We start from the raw sequence: 17,591 nt of genomic DNA on the forward strand, positions 1-17,591 counted from the left end.
TTACATTTATTTTTGAAGGGGTCAGTAGATATTCACGCCTTTCTCTATTTTATCTACCAAGTGGTCACTTTAATTGATATGCCTGGAACAATGATAATCAAAAAATAAAGTACTTATGATAAGGATGATTCCGACAGTTATAGCCAACTTTCAAATGACCAAATGTTTTAATATGCATTGCTCTGCATGCACTTTACTTTTTTATAAGCAATTCATCTTAATAAAAAGCATTATGTGAAGTCAGAGTCCAGCGTTGTGGCTCACACCTTTGAGGCAGAAAGGTTAAAGATATAGAAAACTTTAAAACATTTATATATAAATACATAAAATGCCTTACTACATAAGTATAAATAGCATAACGTGTAGATTATTAGGCATCTTTTCTGGAAATTACAGATTATAATTCAGTAGTCAGGACGTCATCTGTATCTGTATTATCTGTGTAACTGACTTTTTAAACATTTTATTTTTACCATCAAACCATCTTATGTCCGACATGATACCCACACAGCCACACAAGTTTCTTAAGGAAAGGCACACAAGCGCTTCAGAAGTTTTTTAGAAGTTAATTAAACAGTATCCTGGTGCTGAGGAATCCCTTGGCTGGCCATGTCAGGCAGGTGGAGAGCAGTTAGAGGAAATGAAGATCTAATAAAAACTAACACTCAAGTCATTTTGGTCGATGCAATCAGCTTTGCACAAGTTGATTATGGTCAAACTGTGGCTAATAAAACTATAACCAACTGCAATTAAATGTAATTAAGTCAACTGATTAAACATTTGTGTCTACAGCTAGACTCCGTGTGACCATAGCACAAAGTGTACGTTTTGTGTGTATAAAGTACGCATTTGTTTGTTTTGGTGTGCCCCTGCGTGTACCTGGTTGACTATATCCTTCCAGTCCTTGATGAGGGTGAGTGTGCGCTTGCTGCTGTCTGTGTACTCCGTCAGGTTGAAGGTAGCTGCAGCTCCCCACAGATCCAGCTCCCTCAGTGCTTCTCTGATCGTTACTTCTGCCTGAGCGCGACTGTTCAGGTCCTTAACGCAAAAAACACATAATTCAAATACACACACACACACACACACACACACACACACACACACACACACACACACACACACACACACACACACACACACACACACACACACACACACACACACACACACACACACACACACACACACACACACACACACACACACACACACACACACACACACACACACACACACACACACACACACACACACACACACACACACACACACACACACACACACACACACACACACACACACACACACACACACACACATTACTTATCTGCTGTTGCCCCCGGTTTCCAAAGTCAGGTATGGCATTAAGGAACACCTTTGATGCATTTGTTCTTTTTTGTTCATGCATTTCAAAACTATGAATGTATAAAGTATATATATTGGATTGGTTTGAATAACCTTATTTTAATTTAATTGAAGGGATGTATTGCATCGGGCACATTCTCAATATCAAATGACTGGCATCTGGGGTAAAAAAAACAACTTGATAAGGATATCCCTAAAATAGATCAAAAAAAGTATGAACAATTTAAAGAGACGTCTGTGTCCGTAGAGACGTGCATGCCTCCATCGTTATGTATATACATTTGCTTGAGTGTGTGTGCACATACCTTAAGCTCCAAGGCCTTTTCAACAATGGTATTTGCCACATTGAGGAGGTCATTAAAGACGAGTCTCTCCAGCGTTGTCCCTCTGGGAAGGCCAATCAAACGGAACATGTCCAACCAATGGTCCTGGGACAGGTGCTCCCCGCGCACATACTTCAACACCGGGACCATGTTCTAGACACGCAGGGGGAAAATAGTGGAAATAGAAGTATAACAAAAATACAATAAACTATCCAATGATGTGTAAGAGGATCAAATAAAATATTGCTTCAAATATAATTTAACATTCACCATTCATCTTTTAGTTTGATACAGTGATAACATTTATGTATTCAGACAATAATGATTGTTCTGCTTGCACAATATATATTTTATAAGTCTGATTGGCATTTTCTAAAATAAAAAATGATGTATTCTTTCCAAAAAAGAAACTCTTTTGAATTTAGAGATTTGTGTCCTATTACAACATTATAACACTTCTGTATGAGCGGACAAATGGCTGATTATTCCGTTTATTGCCTAAAACTCATTACAGAGTGTAATACACACCACACCAAGGGTTTTGCTTGAGATGTGTAGTATTGTTCTTCTAAACTAAATGTACACAAAGTGGAAAGAAGATTATAATATGTTATTCCACCGACTGCCCTCCTGTCTACCTTGTATTTGTCCACTTCTCCTTGCAGTTTAACAGACATGGCAGTAGGCTGTTCCAGCTTCCTAAGTCTGTCCTGCCACGTAAAGAGAAATTCCTCAAACACATACGTCTTACTCCTGAAAAACAACAGAAACATAGATATTAAGACACAACCGACACAGGTAAGTGAGTTCAGAAGATTTAGATTAATCTACAGCAGGATTAAACTCGACCCCCCCACCTGAATGTGATCCAGTCCTCCTGGGCCTTTTCTGTAAAGCCTTGCTGCCACTCCTCATACAGACCCCACATCTGGCTATACTCCTCCATGTCTCTTTTTGTTTCTTCTGCCAGAGAGAAATCTGGAGTCCCCAGGTCAAAAGAGGTACAGTCCTCACTGAGGAGAGGAGAGGAGAGGAGATAGATGCACACTTGTAATGTTCTTAAATGTATTAAAAGCTGACAGAAAGCACTAAAACTGTAGATTTAGGAAAAACACAAGGTTTTACAGAAGTTCTAGTCCGGGGCTGTAGTGTAATTGTGAGGAGGAGATGAATAATGTAGTATTTCAAGTGTTTTTAAGACAGTGTGAATCAATACAAATACTGAGTAGCTTCAATAGAAAAATCTATCTACTGTATAAAGATAATAGAAACAAGAACAACTAAAGACATTACAGATTAAATTGCGATGCTGTTTTATGTTGAGCACCAAATGAAATATTAGGCAGATTTATGGCACACATCATAATCACATTTGATCCAACCACAGCGTATTGTAAAATAATTATCCAGGCAATGAACATCCTATCAGCCGTCCCAACGCAATAAAGAAACCACTCGAAACTCGGCATATTCAAAGTAACTTACAGCAGTTTACTGCGCACAAGCTCTAGCTCCTGGAACTCTTGCTGCTTGTCCCTGATGGTCTGCAGGCAGGCAAGAAGGGCGTCGTGATCACCACTCTCAAGAATCTCGTCTTTAGGCTTCAGCTGGTCCCAGCGGGCCTTAAAGCGCTCCAGATCCGCCCTGTAGGCGTCGATACGACCAGCAGCGTTACTTCTCATCACCTCCACCTAAGGGAGGAACAGGGAGAGAGAAAGCAGTGAGTATAGGAACATGGTGTGGGGGGAGGTGTGTGGCGCATTGGAGTTGTGCGTTGGTGTTCGGATCAGGGGGCCACAGGTTCAAACCCCAATGCAGTCAGCATGTCGTTGTGTCCCTGGGCAAGACACTTCACCCCAAATTGCTCCTGTGGGGATTGTCCACAGTATTGAGTATGTAAGTTGCTTTGGATAAAAGCGTGTAACAAGTAACATGTAATGTAAAGATAAAGAAAGGCAGGAGGAGAAATAATGAGACTATATAAGAAGTAGCAGAAAGCTGTTGTTACAGAACATTTGGGATGAAACGTTTTTAAACCCGGATCCAACATGTGTACAATGTTCAGTTTCTCTGGTTTCTTTGGCTGCAAGGGGGTGCAGTCGTCTTTCAATAGGAAGGTTGTGGGTTCGATCCCAGACCTGTGCAGTCAACCTGTTGATGTATCCTTGTGCAAGACACTTTACCCTGAGTTTCTCCTGATGGCATGGCCAAGGGTGTGTGCAGTGTTCATTTTGGCAGGTGTTTTTGATTTAGTCTTAGTCTTTAGACGAAAATGGTTATTAGTTTTAGTCACATTTGAGTCATTCCTATCCTTCATAGTTTTAGTCAAGTTTTAGTCGACGAAAACTCAAAACATTTTAGTCTACTTTTAGTCGATGAAAAATTACATTTTAGTCAACTTTTAGTCAAAATGTTTTCTCTCTTTAAACCAATTCAGTTAGGCAAATACAGGTATCTGAAATTGGAATCAATGTGACAGTATCAAGTGTTGAAATTCGTAAAGCAACGTTTCACTCTCTTAACACTTTACTTGTGTAATATCTAGGGATGGGCATAGTTAAGATTTTCTACGGTACTACTAGTCTTATCGATACTGCTTATCGATCCGGTACTTTAACGGTATTCTTGTATTTACTTTTTGTTATTTTTTAAAGGGAAAAACTAACAAATTGTTAACCGAATTAATTGCTTTATTTAAATGTGAAATAAATGAAATATATATAATTATGTTAAAATATTGTACTGTACTTGAGTAAAATGTTGAGGTACTTGTACTTTACTGGAGTATTTAAATGTGTTGCTATTGTGTACTTCTACTCCACAAAATGCATTTAATAGCTTTAGTTACTTTACAGATGTGGATGAATGATGTGAAATCTAAACAAGTGTTAAATCAGACTTTAGTTCCACCTGGAGTAAATTCACAAGCTACCCTGCAGTATACAAAGTCCTTCAAACTTGAAGGACTCCAGCATGTGTCCCTTCTGAACGCTCCGTCCCCGGCAGATCTCTGTGTGCCGCTGCAGCATGTCTGTTAGGCCCCCCCGCACACAGGGAGACACAGGGAGATCGCTCTTCTGGAGTTAAGAGAGCGGAAATAATGATATTGCAAGTTAGAAACGTAAGATGCATTTTGACAGACAAGACGGACAATTGGGGGAAAATACCCTGCATTTTGATTGTCCGATAGTCCACCATTAACACCTTAGTCCCGTCTCTTCAACGAAAACTAAATATACATTTCGTCAAAGTTTTCGTGATCAAGAATCTATTTTTAGCTCGTCATCGTCTCGTCTTAGTCATGTAAAAAAGGTCGTTGACGAACATTTTTCGTCATAGTTTGACGAAATTAACACTGGGTGTGTGGATGTGTTGTGTGATTGTTAGCTTACAGTTACATGAGCAAGGTGGTGCATTGCTCTGTATGAATGAGGTGTAAAGGATGACTTGTTGAATGTAAAGCACTTTGAGGGGTGGCAGAGACTGGACAAAGCGCTACATGAGTACTGTATGAGTACTTCTGTTACCTGATCTTTGATCATGAGCTGGTGGCTCTCCATGACGAGCTCAAATTTATCCCACTTGGCCCTCAGTGAGGAAAGGGAGTCCATGCCCCCCCCAGCCACTGCTCGTAGCAAACGGTTCTTCTCCTCAGCACACTGGAACTGAGGCAGGATCTATTCACACACATTCAGCAGAATTTGTCAATTAGATAGTTTACGTCCATAGTATGTTAAACACTGGGTTTATTTGACATGAAATGATAAGTTATGCTTTTATATCAAACATCAGAAATGTATTAAGAAAAAGGCCCATACACTAGAATTCCTGCCTGTCATGTTATTGACTTCAGTATCATAAAAACAGCAAGATTGAAAAGTTTAAAAAAAATGCATTAATGTCGCGAACAATATTTCTTTTATTTGACATGAAGGCAAAATATTTGAATGTATGGAGGAAAAATAACTTTATGTCTTAATTCCATATGATTTTAACACAATGAATAAGGGATTAGAGGGAACCTATTGGACTGGAGCCTTTGTACTGTCATTTAGCTCCTAGTCAGAGTTTATGATTGTGTTGGTCTTACTTCTGGTTTGCGGGCTAATATCTGGTTATATCTGCCACCGGCCACACCAATCTCCTCCATGCTCTCTGGTCGATTAGACAACACCTCCATTGACTCTGAAACAAAACTGTCTATGGCCTGGGTGTGCCCTGAGAGCAAAAGGAAAATGAAATCAGAAATCAGAAAAGGAAAAAGCATATAATGTCATTGGGCAATTAGAATGAAAAACAAAACTGAAACAAACAAGAGCAGAGAAGGAAAGTTGAACAGTGAAGTGGGAAAGTAGTGAGTAGACTTGTGTTGGACATACATAACACTAATGACTTTCTAAAAAAGGCATTTCTATGCTGCAACAAAAACGAAACCTAGTGAGTAAAGAAAATGAAAGTGAAATGGACAATCCCGCTGTCTGCTTTTACTGTACCTTGTATGGACTTCCTGAGTGAGGAGAGCAGCATGTCAAACAGCCTCTGGATCAGGTCATCGATGACGGCTTTTACCGGCTCACAGTTAACTGTAATACAGTCGACCTTCTCCTGACTGATAGAGGAGGAAGAAGAGGATAAGTGCACGTGACTCTTTTGTTAGGGTGTAAGTTCCCTGTATTTGTAAAGTCAATTCATTGGAAGTTGAATGAAGAAGTACATTCATTCGTGACAGGAGATTTAAATGTTAGCTACAATAAAAATGGCTTAAATTGATATCTGTGACATCAACACAACAGAATCAGAGCAGAGAGAAAACTGAAAGTCACATACTGTTGCATTATCAACAGTTTCACCACATCCAGCTTGTGTAGATAACAAAATGTTTTGTATGAATCATTCATTCATAACTATCTTTAGATATCCAAATAATGATGATTGTCCTGATTAAAGGTAGGGTAGGTAAGAATGTAGAAACCAGCTCGAGTTCGCTAGAATTTGAAACTTATGGGCTCAGAACAGTCTCATAATACATACATACTCATTGGTCGTGTGCGCGTTCATGTGTGTTGGAGGAGGGGCTCTGTAAGGAAGAGGCAGATTTTTTCGGCTGCGTAGTTTCTATAATGAGACTGTTCTGAGCCCATAAAGCATTTATCAATGGTTCGGAAAGTGGCAATGTACTGAGAGTGGAGGTGTCCTGAGATTAGACCTGTCAGCTCCGGACAGCGCAAAATGCGTACATGAAGCGCTACGTCATGAACGCAAGAAATCTACCCTCGTGGGGGCGCGATCATGTGATTGGCTTAGAATTGAGGAGACATCTGATTGGCTATAGATAGAAAAAATTACAAGTACGAATCGGCTGACCATCAGGGGAGTCTCAAAAAACCCACACACGAATGCACAGCGATCCACGCACAGAAAGCGGGTTGTGTTTGCAGGTTCAGAGGTTTTAAACGGAAAACAAATCTGTGAGGATCAAAAATACACATTTAAAACTTTTTTCTGTATTTGGATTTTATTTACATGTATGAAACGGAACACATCTGTGTGTGCATTGAAAAACACAAGTGTGGATCATGAAATACAAGTGTGAATCCTTCTGTGTGCATGTGTGTATTATGAGACTGTTCTGAGCCCATAGATGAGGGCACAAGATAAGTTTGTGCACAGATGGAAGGCTGACAGGCAGGTAGGCCATCCAGCTATTTTAGCCGTGCCGTCTAAAATGATTGGACGGGATTTTTTACAGTACTACGGCTTCCACAGATGACATTTTTTAATGTATTTTTTGTCAAAGCATTTAAGATATTCATTGCTATCGGGATGTTAAGAGCATTCCATGGAATATAACAAAAAGTGCATATCTGAAGTGAATGACCTACCCACCTTTAAATGCTTGCCAGATACTGTGTTATGAATATGTATTTTTTTTTTTACTCAAAACAAGTTTTAACATAGTTTTTCTGTTGAGCAGTTATAACTTTGTCATGTTTACTTGTGTTTATTATGTGTGTTATATACCTTAGTAGACGTTCCGACTCTTTCCCTCTGGCTTTCAGGGCCTTGAAATTTCTCTCCCAGTCTTGCACAGAGCTCAGATGCTTCTCCACTAACTTCTCTAAATCAACCTGGCCCAGCACCACCCACTCCTACAACACACACACACACACACACACACACACACACACACACACACACACACACAATCACACACACACACACACACACACACACACACACACACACACACACACACACACACACACACACACACACACACACACACACACACACACACACACACACACACACACACACACACACACACACACACACACACACACACACAGTGGTTGAGTGCAGTACATATTTCCCAATTTTAAATGTTTCTTTCTCAAAGGGGACAAAATTACGGGCAGCAAGAAGACAAAGATGAGTCATTAGAAACAGAACAAGGGAAAAGTGGAGGAAAAAATAGATTTGTGTTGACTGAGGGATTTCCCCAACAGTTTAGATATGCATGGCTGCAAACAGAAGGGAAAGTATCGTATACTGTGCTTACTGTTAGATCGAGTAGTGTTAAAGAAAACAGAACTTCAGTATATAAATAGAGAGCATGACTTATTCAAGGCTCTTACTTTCAAAGAAAACAGGGCAGCATGTCTGATTACAATGCTTCAATGAACAAAGGTTAAAAACAAGTTAAAGTACAATACATGGAAGTTTAGGCTTACATCTCGTTTGTGTCCAAGAGCAGCCGGGTTGCCACAGAATGCAATGAATCAAAACGGTTCCATTTTATGTAGTGATAATTAACCTAGCATTAAAAAAAACATTTGGTACTCTTCTCTTAACAGTATACATGTGCGTTTTTTGCCTCAGTTGAAAAATATAAATCAGCCATAATTAGTATTAATGTCAAAAGAATGTGTTGTTTGTGCACCTTGAACTTGTGCTGTATAGCCTGCAGGCGGCTGAAGAGGTCCTCGGCCTTGCTGAAGATGGTGACGAACCCAGTGGCATTTCTATCAATCATGACGCTGAAGATAAGCTCCTCCCCCTGGGCACTGACACCTTTGAACTGGTTTGGTATTGAGATGAACCGCTTCATCTCCCTGAAATAGCGTGCTCGCACTTCCTCAAAGGGAGGACGGAATTGCAATCGACCCTGCCTATTCACGAGAAGTAGAACAAAAATAAAGGGAGTTTAAATTTAAATCAACAATGTTGGTATAGGAGAGAGAAAGTAAGAAACAGATGGACACACAAGAAGGGAGGGGAATTGGGAAAAAAGTTTGAGAGGGAACCGAAAAAGAGGAACGCCCTATTAAAATATTAAGAAAGCAGAGAGAAATGGAAAAAGAGAATACGAATAAAGGGCGGGACAGGAATTGTATACTGACTTGAAAGTGAGGTCTATGAGTATTTCAGGCAGGTTCTTGTTCAGAGCCTCGAGACCGGTCTGATACTGGTGTTCCAGAGCTTTGTACAGCTGATGGTTCCAATGCTGACGCCAGGCCCGCATGTCATCGGACCGGAAGCCCTAAACACACACGCATGCATTGGTTAAAGCAGGGGTGTCAAACTCAATTTCATCGCGGGCCACATTAGAATTATGGTTGCACTCAAAGGGCCGGTGGTAATTAACTTTAAGACTATATAAATATATAGATAAATATCCATAATACAATGTATTATTTTACAATATTTCCTCTGCATTGGATCATTATCGGATATGGTAATAACTTCATAATTCTAGGGCAAATAATTGCAAGTCTCTTCAGTGCGCAGCTCACAAAATGAGATGCATTGTGAGACATGTAGTTTATGGGCAACGTGCTCATGTAAAGCGGCACGTAACCTTATAATAAACGTATTATATTCTTTGCAAGCTCTTGTGGGCCACATAAAATGAAGTGGCGGGCTGGATTTGGCACCCGGGCCTTGAGTTTGAGTTTGCCTTTGACACCCCTGGATTAAAGTGAGAGGATTAAGATTTGTTGTACAGGTTGTGCATGTTCAATAATGCAAGAAGCTTCCTGATGACCACATTTTTCTACAAATATATAATGAAAATAAATACTGTATTCAATATAAATAGGTTACTTTAATGCCAGCAGCAAAGAGAATTATATATGTTTGACTGCTATCACTACCTGAGCCTCCAGAGTGGCAAAGCCCGTGCGGAGGTCCTGCAGGCCGTCCTTCCACCGATGCTGCTGTCTCAGTAGGTCCACGTTCATCAGTGTCACCACCTGAGACATGTACCCAAATATGATTTTAGATACAAATTACAACATTATTATTACAAAGGAATGGGGTTGTAACAATTAATGCTAGTATTTAGGGATGTAACGATACCAAAAACTCACGGTACGATAATATCGCGATAAAAAGTCCACGGTACGATATTTATCGCGATATTGAAAAATAAAGAGAAAACTTTTTTTATTTTTTACTAGAATTTTTTTTATTTATTAAATTATAAATCTGATTTGTACAGCATTTTAGTAGGATAGTAGTATTTTAAAGTGTCAACAATATAATAATCAGACCCTGCAATAGAATAAATCAAGTTTCACTTTAGTTTTTCAAGTAACTCAACTCTAACTCACTAACTCACTCACTCAGTATCATCAAGGTTATCTTTTAGGAATATGAGCATGTCAACATTTCCAGATAGAAGCTGGGATGTTTGGGCATAGAGATATGCTTTGGCACCACTGTGCATTGTCTCTCCACCACTTCAAAAACAATACAGTTTTTGCCAAGAAGGTGCGGCTTATTGACGAGGCGAGATATAAATATACTGTTGTGGTACTTGTCAATGTCTCTAGGTATGTACATGTAGCCCTGTAAATACAATATCCTTTTGTGTTATCTGTTGTTTTAAGGCCCAGATACACCGGCCAGTCACCTGAGAAGTCGCCGACGCCGACGCCGACACCGACTGTTGCGTCGCCGGACTCTCCTGCGTATTTGCCGACTTCGCGCACTGGAACACACCGCAAATCCGAGCCGAGCACGTATGAACTGCGCATGCGTGAGTGGCAATAACTCTCCTTACCAGCAGGCGGCGGTAGTGTGTATTCATCATTCAAAAGAGGCAGCAACCGGAACAACCGGAAGACAGAGAAGAAGAACAGACTCCGTGATATAAACAAACAACAAATAGCGTTTTTCTTTCCATTTTCACTCTCGTCCATTGAAAACATGAACGAACAGGAGTTCAATAAACCGATGAGGTGAATTAGCCGTCCGTGTGTGTTCCATCTTCCATTTTAAATCATTTGTTTACCTCCCCCACTTCCGTTAACGCTTCTCATGCACTGATTCGCTAGCTGAACAGCCAATCAGTGTTATCCCTTTGTCCGACTTCCGGTGGTGTTCCCGACGCCGATTCAACATGAATGAATCGGCAAGAAAAGGCGTCAGGTCGGCAGAAAAGACCCGACGGTGCGGCGCACACCACTCCGAATAGGGGGTGCCCACGCTCATGTTCGGCCCGACTCCTATTTACTGCCGATTTTGTGTATCTGGGCCTTTATTTTCATGTTGTAACCTACTTGCTGCTGGACAGGTCTCCCTTGAAAAAGAGATCGATGATCTCAATGGGACCATCTGGTTGAATAAAGGTTTAAAAAAAAAAAAAAAAATGTAATCATGGTAGATTTTGTCAGTCTCACGACGGTATTGACACATTTATTTACCGCGATATTCGATATATCGTTACATCCCTACTAGTATTTAATCAACAACAGCAAGCTGCAAACCTTGTCGATAAAGTCAGTGTGCCACTTGCGTAACTTCCTGTTCTCGGTGGAAAGTTTCTCCGCGGCAGATTGTAACTTGGCAATATAAACTTCCAACTCTTTGGGGTTGTCCCATGTGATTTGTAGTTTACCACCAGATTCCTTTGACTGAGAACGAGGATTCTACAAAAGGAGAACAAAGAAATCAGTAATTCCAGTCCGCAGTATGACATTTACGCCAGACAAAATGTATAGGTTGTTTAAAATATGTGATTGAGGAAGAGAAAGTTCAGACTTGTTATGCTCATAAAGAGGCATTGGCGAGTCTTCAGCTTTAAATATCCCTTTTTATAACTTAACTTTCATGTCAGAAAGTGCTACACTGTACCTTGATGACCTGTTCGAAGGCCAGGGCAAATCCAAGCATCATAGGTCTCTGAGAGGGAATCATCTGCTGGTCAATGGTGTTGTAGAAATGGGCCACCTACAACAGTCACATGATACGATATGAGCTTTCAAAAAGAAACAATGACACAGAAATGAATACATTAATGAGGAAACGGCCTGTCACCTGTTTGAGGACTATGGCTTGTCTGTAGAATTTGTCTGCAGTATTAGCAGCCTGCTGGATCTTGGCAGGGATGGGAAACCCCAGGGCGGAGAGCTGCCGGACCTCCCTGAGCAGACTGACCAGCCTGTCTGAATACTGGATCTTCAGCCTGCCGTCCACATGGTCCAGGTCCATTACACGGTTACTGGCCTGGAGACTATACAAAGAGAGACAAATGTAATTGAATCCTCTCAGACCAGCACCCTGAATTGCACTTTAGCAATGTGCCTAATGAGGTGATGTTTAACATTGAAAAGTGACAAAAACAGCAGTAAGTTCGAGGTACTGTGATATAAATTGACCTGAATGATTCCAATGGCGATTAAGATGTAACTCAGTGTTGCTCTTAACTTTTCTAATACGTATTATTAGTCAACGTGTGCAGAATTTCTAACCTGATCCCTGACTTTGGGTCGGCCAGCCCTGACAGTATATCTCTCGACCAGTCCTCGAACTGTTCCTGTTCATACGCCCTCAGAACCTCCAGCAGGTCATCACAGAAATGCAGGAACCCCTTAAACCCGGACAGGTCTGAGAGCAGCGCCTCAGCTATGCGGACAGAGTCCTCGACCTATAGGAAGAATGCAAGTACAGGAACATAATAGAACAAAGGGATCAGTATACACTATTCTATTAATCGTCATAAAACCGATTTGATTTTTATAACATGAGTAAAAGCTTAGGTTGTATGATGTCATTTTCAGAAGTTCCTCATCTCAGTATGCAAGGACATCTCATTCTATTACACCTGGAAATCATTGTCAGACTTGATGATTGATAGTTGTATGTGAAAAGACACACACTTAGTTACCTTATGTATGAGCTGTCGGACCCAAACTATTTTGTTGACCACCTCAGGGAGGTTCCTGCCGATGAATGGCCCAGACTTGTCTCCAGGAGCTCCATGGCAACGACTCTCAAAGTCAGTCTTTAGGCCTTAAGAGAATCAATTAAGTGAGAGAGGGGTCAGTGATCTGGGAAGCATAATACAAACACATTTCACCTTTATTTATATCCACTTATGTTTGCTCTTCTCGTATTATTATATATTTTGAGTGATTACAATTATTGTATTATTACATTTGAGGGCTAAATGAATACTATTGGTCCCAATGAGACTATAAAAACCCTTGGAGGATTTATTACATGCTTTCAGCTTCTGAATGGCTTACATACTGCTCTCACACATTCAGTTAACACTTTAAAGTCATTTACCATTATTGAGTAGATCAAGAATAGATTTAACATTTCATATTAGAGTGTTTTTTTTATGTGGGCATCTGGTCATTGTATGCCACACTATCTCTGACAAAACAAGACATACGTGCTTTGAATCATAACTGTGTACCCTTGCTGTAGTCCAGGAGTCTGGCCAGTAGGGTCTCTCTCTCTGACTGCAGCTCTTTGCTGATGGTGGGACGTCTGATCAACTCCTTGTGTTTTTGGAAAACCTGCAACAGCTAGACAAAAAACACAGACACACACACAGGGACATACAGTAAGCTCCCAGATCAACACACACCCACACAAAATGTGTTTGCATCCGAAGAGGTGTGTCACGCTACCTGCTGTGGGTTGTCCTGGACATCAGCAATGTAGCTTTTCAGTCTGCCAGCGACTTCCTGTTCTGAGGGAGCCATCAGTCGCTCAAACTGAGCCACCGCTGCTATCCAGAGAGGCTAAAAAGGAACAATTACAAGTAATAATCTAAGTAAATTAAATTACATTCTTTGGTACCACTTTACAATACGACTACCCTTATAAAAGGGTTTACGAATAGTTTGTAATTCACTTATTAATTAGGTTGTGAACAATTTATAAATCATTAATAAGCTTTTATAAGACATGTGATAAACAGGGCAACTGTGAGCGGTTGCTTGCCAAATAGTGAGCCCACATTTATCTGGACTGCTAAGCCTTATATTGGCCACCTAGCTTAATTTGTCTTCTTCGTCAGCCAGCATCCTTGGTATCTGTTGTTCACTGAGTTGATTCTCGCTAGGTAGCCAATAGAAGGCTAGTCATCTTGCCAAATAGTGAGCCTGTGTTGATGTATGAAAACTATGTTAGAACTGGTTTATAAATGATTCTTAATGATTAATAAAGTGCTTACAACCTAATTCATAACCTAATTATAAACCCTTTATGAATCCTTTATAAGGGTAGTCTTATTGTAAAGTGGTAACCATTCTTGCCTTAATAGTGTAAGCTGCTACTTTAAAATCCCAAATAATCAGCATTGCTTTTCTATGCTTAAAGACAGGTGCTTTTACATGGGTTTAAAGTCAATTCAGGACGAGGTGGGTGGAATATGTACAGCGCAGCGTCCATTCAGCCAGATGCTTACATGTTGGTCGCAGCTAGAAATTGTGAGCCTCATTGGGGATTCCCCTTAGCTTGGATATTAATCTTTATGTGACAACAAGCAGCCATGCAATGGAGAACCTGTACCTGTACCATACTGTGCATGCATGAATGCACTGAAAATGACAGTCATTATGAAAGGTTAAAACAAGGTCATTCAGAAGTGTCACATGGAAATACACTAGTAACCTCAGTGTAGGGGTTGTAATGCAGAGGGTTGAGTCCAGAGAAAGGCTCAAACACTCGATCTGAAGTCAGAGCCTGCTGCTTCCCTGCTGGTAGCAGACGCAGCAGTTTCTCATGAACGATACGCAGAGTCACCACCTGGAAGACATAAACAAGGAGAGTGTTTTCAAGTTATCTATGTTTGTTTTGTTTACGTGTTTGGTTATCAGGCTTGCAGGAGTCAACAATATGACTTACAAGTTGTGACTGACTTATCAGACTATGGCACTATTCCTAAGATGCTGTGTAAATGGGTTTGGGAGACACAATACAAACAAGGTTCTTAAGCATGCTAAACTGATAACAAAAACATGTTTGAAAGAATACAGTTAATAAATATCAGTGTCGTTACTTTCAGGATCAATAAGGTGCACAATGTGCAATTCGCTTTTTGAATCCGTTACAGGTTCACTTTTTTTTCCTTGTTCTGTTTTAAAATAAATGACATGTGGAAATTCCACCTCAATGTGACGTCTGTTCTTTTTACAGAAGAGCAAAAACAAGGAAAGGTCAACCAAGACGCTTCTGACAGATATATGTCAAGCACTAAATGTAATGTAACCACAATGTCAGGAGAGGACTTACCTCATCCAATCTTTTAGCGAGGCAATGTAGGGTTTGCGGGCAGTGCTTGTTTCCTTTCCAGGGGTGTGGAGCATGTCTCTTCCACACCTGAGAAAAAAGGCCGTTTAATACATGGTTAGTGTTTACCACAGACACTTCATTTAGATTTCATTTTATATTTATTATTATACGTATAAACCATATTATTTATAACAATTTTGCGCACATTTCATCCTCATTTTGATCTCTTCCATACCTGTCCAGTCAGATGCTCACAGGCTACCACCCACTGTTCACAGATGGAAACGCCCGTCCTCAGGTTCTCTCTCATGGATACAAAAGGCTCCTCAAATATTTTTAGACTACTCAGCTTCTTCTGCACATATCTTCCCAGGGCTCCACCTAGTAAACAAAGAAATAGCAACAATAAAATATGACAAGGTTGCTACATGCACGGAAAAGTAGACATGCTCAAACAGATCATCTTAGATTGCGAAACCGCTTTCTACATTTCACGGGAATGTAATATTTCTTATGTAGGATGTCAGAAGTACTGAGTCAACATTATAAATTACTCCCTTAAATCTCAAAAAGGTCAACATTGAACTATTGAGAAGCCATGGTCTGTATATAGAGTCGTTTCTTGGAAGTGAGTTTCAGTTCTCAAGAGATTGCGTTTCTTGTTTAACCTCAGAAGCTAACTGATCTTGTAACCGACGTAAATGTGTTTTCATTTCCTATTTTTGTTTTTTGTTTGTGTGCGAGTCCCACCAATAACATCCATGAGTCGCACCATGCGCGTTTCTGGGTAAGGGTCAAAATCAGTTTGCCTCCAAACATCATCCAGACTGTCTTTACTCTGTTCCACCAGATCCACAACATCAGGCATGGAAAGGCCATCAAGACCCCCGTACTCCTGGTGGAATCACAGAGAGACACATAAGTTAGTTCAAAGATAGTTCCCTGCCATTTGAATATCAGTTGTAGAACAATTATTAAACACTTCTTAAAACTACATGAAAAATAAAGAACATGCTAAGATAAAGGTTTCAAACGTAAAAGAAAATATGTACCAAGTTGAAAAAAGGTATTTTAGCATTTTATGTGTGGAATCATTGCATGTTCCTGTTGTTTGTGGCATCCAATGAAATACAGCAATTAAAATGAAGACAATGAGACAAAACGTGCTAAATCCATTTGAACAGGGAACATCTTTTTTTAATGTTTGCATTGTTTTTATTGCTTAACTTGATGTGCAATCTGTCTGCAGTGCACCTTTAAAAAAAGTATTAACTAAATAAATAAAGTATTTAAGTCATAAAAAAAGGATATTTTATCAAATGTATGAATGAAAAACAAAATAGAGTTTTAGTGCGCTTAACAACAGCGTGAACTAGAAGATAGCAGCATCACTTCTTTCTGAGAGACTACCAACATTTGTAAACGTACATACAAATATCAATATCAATATTGATACATAAAGGTTTGCATGTATACCTTTTGTATGGGTTTAAACTGCTCAGTGATATATAAAGCCCTCTCTCTCGAACTGTTCTTCTCTGCAGACTCAGCCAGGTCCTCCCAGTACTGGAACTCATCACTGGGAGTCAGGATGCCTGCATCGCCAGAGAAAAGTACAATGTTTCAAAATAATAATTGACCCATGTTAAATTAAGTAAAGAGGTTAAGACAACTTCTTTTATGAAGTGAACCGATATTGTTTAGCCTTACATTTATTTAGTATTTGTGATAGGTGTACTGAGATTACACTTTTTTACACTTATTAGCTAAATGTTTAATCCAATCATTTGTATATTGTTACACCACTTCTATACTCACAAAAAACCTTAGCCCTTACTTGATCATAGGCACTAAGGCCCTGACCTGTGTATTTCATTTAGCAAAAAAGTGTTTATGCATACCGAGGACATCTTCCTCTGAGCGTCCCTTCTTAGCAGAGGGATGGTCTCCTGACTGGCGGACCACTGAGCCCAGGCCCAGCTCCAGCTCACTCAGCAGAGCTGCCAGCTTAGGGTCAAATGCTGAACGCCAGCGCTCATCCTACAGAGTGGTAAAGCAAAGAATACATTTACTAAGTTTTAGACTGAATTGTCTTGTTCTCTACCGGTGCTTTATTTGGCCACAAAAAAACATTAATCAAAACTTAAGGGTATAACATTTTAAAGGTATCTATTTACATGTCCCAATGGTCTTGTTATATGTATTTCCAGTACTTGTTTTAAATTAATTTAGATGTGTTTTTCCTTTCATTTGTAATAGATGAATGCAAGTGTTTATTTCTAACTAAAATGTATGAACTGTTTTGAATTATTCAAATTGAAATATGTTCCAAATAGTAGCTTGGGGAATGGTACCTCCTCATACTAT

The 17,591-nt window shown here is 39.9% G+C and overlaps 1 protein-coding gene across 6 annotated transcripts in view; it reads right to left on the minus strand.

Annotated features, from left to right (window-relative positions):
- The window catches only part of dync2h1 (dynein cytoplasmic 2 heavy chain 1), a 111,552-nt gene that overhangs the window by 92,139 nt on the left and 1,822 nt on the right, over positions 1–17,591 (minus strand). For 4 of the 6 annotated variants that reach the window (XM_079678418.1, XM_079678417.1, XM_079678419.1 and 1 more), the window contains exons 4-28: positions 17,126–17,264; positions 16,701–16,819; positions 15,975–16,119; positions 15,460–15,605; positions 15,225–15,311; positions 14,604–14,738; positions 13,616–13,729; positions 13,399–13,510; positions 12,862–12,986; positions 12,446–12,621; positions 12,012–12,207; positions 11,829–11,924; positions 11,462–11,623; positions 9,845–9,943; positions 9,092–9,231; positions 8,632–8,860; positions 7,710–7,837; positions 6,182–6,297; positions 5,779–5,906; positions 5,216–5,365; positions 3,174–3,379; positions 2,546–2,701; positions 2,327–2,441; positions 1,671–1,841; positions 880–1,038 (exon numbers count right to left, since the gene is read on the minus strand). In XM_079678418.1, coding sequence (XP_079534544.1) covers positions 880–1,038; positions 1,671–1,841; positions 2,327–2,441; positions 2,546–2,701; positions 3,174–3,379; positions 5,216–5,365; positions 5,779–5,906; positions 6,182–6,297; positions 7,710–7,837; positions 8,632–8,860; positions 9,092–9,231; positions 9,845–9,943; positions 11,462–11,623; positions 11,829–11,924; positions 12,012–12,207; positions 12,446–12,621; positions 12,862–12,986; positions 13,399–13,510; positions 13,616–13,729; positions 14,604–14,738; positions 15,225–15,311; positions 15,460–15,605; positions 15,975–16,119; positions 16,701–16,819; positions 17,126–17,264 — 3,549 coding nt within the window. Of the gene's footprint in view, positions 1–879; positions 1,039–1,670; positions 1,842–2,326; positions 2,442–2,545; positions 2,702–3,173; positions 3,380–5,215; positions 5,366–5,778; positions 5,907–6,181; positions 6,298–7,709; positions 7,838–8,631; positions 8,861–9,091; positions 9,232–9,844; positions 9,944–10,605; positions 11,422–11,461; positions 11,624–11,828; positions 11,925–12,011; positions 12,208–12,445; positions 12,622–12,861; positions 12,987–13,398; positions 13,511–13,615; positions 13,730–14,603; positions 14,739–15,224; positions 15,312–15,459; positions 15,606–15,974; positions 16,120–16,700; positions 16,820–17,125; positions 17,265–17,591 lie in introns of those variants that run through there. The other 2 variants (XM_079678420.1, XM_079678421.1) reach the window with 2 other exon arrangements.

This window comes from Notothenia rossii, assembly GCF_949606895.1.
Source record: "Notothenia rossii genome assembly, chromosome: 4".
NCBI lineage: Eukaryota > Metazoa > Chordata > Actinopteri > Perciformes > Nototheniidae > Notothenia > Notothenia rossii.